The 6,284-nt window shown below is 42.0% G+C and overlaps 1 protein-coding gene across 1 annotated transcript in view; it reads right to left on the bottom strand.

The window, feature by feature from the left end:
• azin1a (antizyme inhibitor 1a) overlaps positions 1 to 5,895 on the bottom strand; it is a 12,111-nt gene extending 6,216 nt beyond the window's left edge. Inside the window, exons 1-5 of the mRNA XM_066678168.1 lie at positions 5,691 to 5,895; positions 4,704 to 4,825; positions 3,050 to 3,240; positions 1,805 to 1,978; positions 513 to 685 (exon numbers count right to left, since the gene is read on the bottom strand). Of these exons, the coding sequence (XP_066534265.1) occupies positions 513 to 685; positions 1,805 to 1,978; positions 3,050 to 3,151 (449 nt within the window). The 5' untranslated portion in view covers positions 3,152 to 3,240; positions 4,704 to 4,825; positions 5,691 to 5,895. The remainder of the gene's footprint in view (positions 1 to 512; positions 686 to 1,804; positions 1,979 to 3,049; positions 3,241 to 4,703; positions 4,826 to 5,690) is intronic.
• Between the last annotated feature and the right edge of the window lie 389 nt (positions 5,896 to 6,284).

Genomic DNA, 6,284 nt, shown 5'->3' with positions numbered 1-6,284 from the left:
CAAACAGGAAACACAGCTCTCAGGACACGGAGCACACCAGCGCAGACAGCGCCATCTGATGGACAAATCCGGCCAGTGCTACTCTAACTTCATCTTTGTCCCTATATTTAGCACTAAAATTCATATATATTTAGACCACTAGGTGTCAGTATTATTTAAACCAAACAATCCACATTGCTTTGGAAACAAGTCAAACCCTCTGCAGTGGAATCTGAATATTTCATTATATTTTAGGTCTAAATACCTATGAATGTGTTGAATAGTCTTTAAATAAAGTTAAAAACCAAACGCAATATAAGAAATATTAGCAGAGTAAGTGGTGGAGACCTGAATTAACTCTCGCAGACCTCAACACTCCCACTGTCTCTACTGATAAAGGATTACTGCCGCTGTATTATGCTCCACAGAGTGGGTCCCCCATATAGAAGTGGCTGTGTCTGACATCTCTGATACATCCTGGTCATTCTTCACCACTGCTTTATCTACTTCTCTCACAGGAGTCGGAGCCTTACTTTGCTTTGGGATGGGAGCGAGCGATCTTCCTCAGCTCCGCCTCGCCGTCACACACCAGCAGCTGGATGCCGTGTTTAGCAGCGTATTTGATGTGAGACAGCTGCTTACACACTCCACCCAGAATAACGTCCTGAGACGGGACACCAAAGCCCTTCACCAGCTCCAGCTCGTGCTGTGAGACAGAGGCAAAATCAGGACGGGATTAGAGCAAATTAAAAATAGCTGTGGATGAAGTGAAGTGTGTGTGAATATGTCACAGTGTTTGTCTTGGTTTAGAAGAGGATGTCAATCAAAAGCATGGTTCGAGTCTAAAATGGGAATCCATCGCAGGTGCCTCAAAGCAGCTTCAGTCCTCGCACGGGAAGAACCTGAGGTCAGCAGTCTTTAACGTGAGGTTTATTGCTGCATCTGTGTCATTTAGTCTACTATCACAGACAAATATTTCCACACGCTTCCTCACAGGAAACAGACAACCTGTCTCTGTGAAATGTGCTCATTGCAGAAGTCAGTGCGTATTGGCTAACAGTGACCGGCTCTGCGCTGGTTTGGATTCTGAAGTGTCTGTTGTATTTGTTGGAGAAGATGACCCTGAAGTGACCACCCAGGTCTGAGCTGGAGATTAAGCTCCTCCAGAGAACCACCCCTCCCCACTGCTACGTTATGGTGCTTTTCTACCGCATGGGATCGGCTTGACGTCGCAAAACCCTGTCTCTAACGGGAACCTCCTGCTCGGCTTTCGCCTGAGATTTTCTCTGGCCACCGTCCCAAGGAGCGTTTAAACCTCTTCAAAAAAACCCTCGGGGGGAATGTTACGAGCTGCCACTGTGAAGTTACAGCAGCTTTCACATTTGTTTTTATCCGACTCAAGAGTTTTTACCAGTGGCGAGTTTGTGCTGGAGCTCTGCATTTCATGGTGATCGACAGGTCTCTGCAGGATTTATACGTCACCATGTTGTACCTACTCGGCTGGAACCGTAAGGGAGCAGGGACTAAAAAAAGAACCCAGTTCCAGACAACAGGACTAGGTACGGCCAGTAAAAACACAAGAGAGTCGACCTGAGTGCAAATGCAAATTAAACTGTGATTATTTAAAGTGTTGACAGGGTTTGTGTTTAGTGCGGCTGTGGTGTCAGAGCAGAGAGGTGTTTGTTTGCTTCTGATAAATGCCTCTTATCTGTAGCACTTTCCTGTGCGTTACTGGGCTACTTCTCATTTCTGTAACTCCTGCGATCTGAAAACTGCACTCTTGCGAACATAAGCGACATACTCTAGTGTGATGAAGTGAGTTTACCTTGTTGGAGCAAATAAATCCAGTTCCCAGAGCTGCCAGGATCTCAATGACCACTGGGCTGCTGTTACACTTCACCGTGTAGAACGGCCGAACCTGATCCATGTGAGACTTCCATCGGATCTGCTGCCAAACGACGGCGCCCAGGTCGGCCACGAAGAAAGGGTTTCTCTGAGCCTGAAGGAGAAATCAGCTCCCTGTGAAGATGGGGTCTTGAACCTGATCCACACAGGTCCGGTGCGACTACAGCGGGACGTTTTACAAAGCAGGGTTTCTCAGTTATCCAGATAACTTCAGCACAAAGCTGAGGATGGTCCAAGAGGAATGACACTCAGCTCTTTTCTTGTTGGATAGACTTGACTTTGGGCTTGTTCTGGCTAAACTGAGAAACGCTGCTTTGTGGAACACCCCCACTGGCATCACAGAGTTCATCACTTGGTTTAAGTTTAATAGGAAATTCTGCTTATTTCTTTTCGCCAATGATTTTAACCAGTTCTCTTATAGCTGCATTTGGTCAAATCTGACCATTCTACCATCATCCACCAATCATTTTTATTCTCCAGTCACCCTCAGTTTAACTCTAAATTGTTTGGTCAATGGGGGAGCGGTAAACTCAGCGCTCCACCTCAAACTCGGCGAGTCTTCTACGAGGACAACCATTGGTTCATGAGCTTCTGAATTTCATTGTTCCATTTGCTCACTGCCGAAACATCTGCATGATTTACAGCTAGCTTGCAATTTATAAATGAAATTAAAATGAGACACTGGCTTGACTTCACGCTCTAAAGCTTGTCCATCAACTGTGCTGAGAACTCCTCCCCCCCACTGTCCAAAGAAAACATAGGCCTCCATCATTTGAACCAATCTGCTGCACAATAAACTGTGAAATTCACAATCAATTGAGTCAGGCCTGTCACAAAAGCCATTGAAATTTTACCCCAGAAACAATTGCAATAAACAATTTTGTCATTTAAAGAATATCTCACGCCACTGTTTTAATGATAATATATTACTACAACATAATAATGCATTTACATCCTTTAAATAGTAATGAACGTTCAGCAAATGTTTACAGAATATTCCACCATTGGAAACGGAATATAAACATTTTTAAAAATACTAAATAAATAAGACATATACAAATAAAACCACGGGTTTAAAACAAAAGACATAACAGCTCCAGAGCAGAGAGATTAGAGAAAAGAAAATATTAGACGTAGAATAGGAGTGAACACCAGAGGTACTTACTAGAGTTTGGTCCCCGATATGTTTCTCAATCACATCTCGGAGAGCATTGTCTCCCTCCAGCAGCTCCACAGAACAGTGCAATTCCTCCAGTGTCCCCTTCATCCTCTCCCACAAGGTTGAGTTCACACAGGCATAAAGCAGGTCACCTATATATCAGAGCCCTAGCAGCTCCCGGGTCCTAGCGATATCCACTGCAAAACAAGAAAAACAAGCACACAGTTTACAGGCAGAGCAACAGAGAACGAGGACAGCATCCCACTGAAACTGACGTCGCACAGATATCATCAACATTATTATTATTTATAATAGATATTTTATTTTTAAAGCTAACACACATCCCCCTCGTCTCCACAGTGGAACACAGTTCTGTTTCTTAATGAAACGTCTGTGACCTGCTTTGGTCCAAACCCCACGAGCCCCACAGCAGTGTTCTCCCCCTGTGTAAACAGCCCCTGTTCAGAACGCCCGCTTTCAGCACCTGTTCCTTTAAATGATAATGAGCCGCTCGCTGTTCACCCCGACCCCGAGCGCACAGCAGTGAGGAGCAGGACCGCGGTTCTCTTATTTCTCCACACTCGTTGTGTCTGTTTTGCTTAGTTTAACCTCATCTTTGCTTATGACCCTGGGTGGGTCATGTTTCACTGTGTGTCGGTTGGTGGGCTACATATACACACATTAATCTGAACACACCCTGAACAAGGAATTATTTTCATAAGATGCACCCCCCTCAAGGCCCATCCAAATGAAATTGAAGACAAACTAATACTTAATTTTAAAAACCTGGCCACTCTGCTGGTTTTACTTTAATATTTTAATCACGCCTTAATCATTTAAAGATATCCGCTTAAAAATAATAACAATACTTTTTACAACACTGGCCGTTGCACACACCCTGAGACATTTCTGCACTGAAAAACATGACATCACTCTTAAGACGCTTTAAAAAAAAAAAAGAAATTCAGTGGAAGTTGCTTTGATGCACAACTTCAAATGAAGACGGAATGAAACACACGAGTTCACAGACGGCAGAACAACAACATGTCGTACGTCACAGGGCAAGTCCAGTCCACACAGCTGCGTAGTTTTTACGCTTTCTGCACTAGGACACACCCCTCCCACCCTTTACAGGGCTCGCTACTCAGGAAAACAGTACACTCCACTGTGCTCCGAGGCTGGGTCTGACCTCTCCGGCTCTGCGGAAACTGCTGAGTGATTTTAATGCTTCAGTGGAGACGCATTTGGTCACTGTGTCCCTTTAAATGACCGACAGAAGCGTACATCTATGTTACAAGCTTTACATAATGCAAAAGCCATTGTATTCATATATAATAGCTATCAAAATTCCTGATTAAAAGAGAGTTAACCATTATTAAACGGTGCAAGACGTAAACAGACAAACAGTTGGGTTTGATTCAGTGTGAAGTGCCCTGTTCTGAAGAAACTCAAGTATCTGAAGTATTCCCAGTGGTGGTGATGGTAACCAGACATCATCCTCTAAAATCTCCCTCATAAACGTATTATAGTAAACGCCTATGAATATGTTTATCTATGTTTTATGGGTAGTTTCACATAATTAAAAAAATTCTCACATCTCAGACATGGCACAGTTATACCTTTAAAAATATTAAAACATGCTCTTATATTTGGAACTTACAGAGTCAGGTCAGAGTCAGACCCCTCCTGTTATCAGCTAGGATCCCAAGGAGGCTCAGCGTTGAAGTCAAACAGCTCGCGGTAAACAGACGTTCCTGGCTTGTTCTGATATTTCACAGCAATCTGAAAAACACAGCAATCACACATTCACAACAACCCTTCTTCTATCTCCAGTCTCTGGACACAAGGATTTGTCGTGACACATGGACGAAAATGTATTTGTAAGTGTGTTAAACAGCATTAAACTAAATATTACATTTCCGACTGGGCAACTTTTCAGCAGGGCCAGAAAAACAAGCTCTGAATTTAAGTTAATACTTAAAGTATTCCGCCTAAGTCTTTAATTTATAGTATTTTCATGTACAGCATTCATGTGGTTTCACATCTTTAATGGATTTCTGAAGCCACTAACATTAATGCACAAGTTAAATATAAAATATCGTGAGATGTACCAATGTCTAAAGTATCGCGGTATTTTAGATTTCTGTCAACATCGCACCGACCTCACAGCGGAAAGAACAGGGCGCAGTTTACACTGAAATAACACGTATATTAAGCTAGTAAATGACTATTAAGTCAAATACAAAATCGATTATATTTATTAACAATTAACGCTAATGGAATTAAGTAATTAATGTTAATTAAAATAGAGTTTCCATGTAGAAAATGCAAAGAACAGAAGCAGATGTGCATCTCCGGATATGAGCGAGTCCGCCAAATTGTACGTTAGAGATGAAGGCGGATAATTTTTTTTTTTACTGCTTAAACAGTTCAAATAACTGTTAAAATGAATTATTAATTATTTATAAATAACCTTTGAGTCGTATGTTTACCCACTGCCGTCATTTCCCTCAGGCTCTTTTTGGAACTTTCCGTTCCACCTTAAACGGTGCAGCACTTACGTTACATTTAAGGTGGACTAATTAAATCCAAAATGAAGACGAGGCGAACGAGGTCAGCACGAGGAAGGATAATGTCGTGTACTTACGCGAGAGAAATTCCTAGAGTTTGGGGCAAACCGTCTTTTCTTTTTCGGCGGAATTTTTACGAATTACCGGGAACCCCGAGGTTAAAGCGAACAGCGCGAGTTTCAGCGGCCATAAGCTCCACAGCGGCCCACGGAGAGGAGAGTCAGGGTGGAGGAGCTGATTCACTGAATCAAAGACTCAACTCAATACATCGATCTTGCAGAATAGAACCGAATTGAATCATTTAAATGAATCGTCTCCTATTCCTGTCCAACTTAACACTAAAACGTCAACACTTTTATACAGGTTCTGAATAATTAAACGGTTAGCAGTTAAACAATGATTTGATGTGAGATGTTATGATCCTGAAAAGCTTATAGAAAGGAAACTATTCACAGCGGTGGGGATTGGAACCTGTTTATTAACAGCATTAATGCCCTTATTACTACAACTATTGCTATTAATATTACTACTACGTCATCTACTGGCCCTACTAATAATACTTTGTCTGTATTACTATAACCTCTATTACTGCTATATACTAAATATATATATATATATATAGTATTTTTAAGGCTGTAAAAAGTATGTTGTTGTTGAATAATGACGTGTCT

Source organism: Hoplias malabaricus, chromosome 1, assembly GCF_029633855.1.
Source record: "Hoplias malabaricus isolate fHopMal1 chromosome 1, fHopMal1.hap1, whole genome shotgun sequence".
In the NCBI taxonomy this organism is placed as follows: domain Eukaryota; kingdom Metazoa; phylum Chordata; class Actinopteri; order Characiformes; family Erythrinidae; genus Hoplias; species Hoplias malabaricus.
This window is presented reverse-complemented; position numbering and strand designations above follow the sequence as displayed.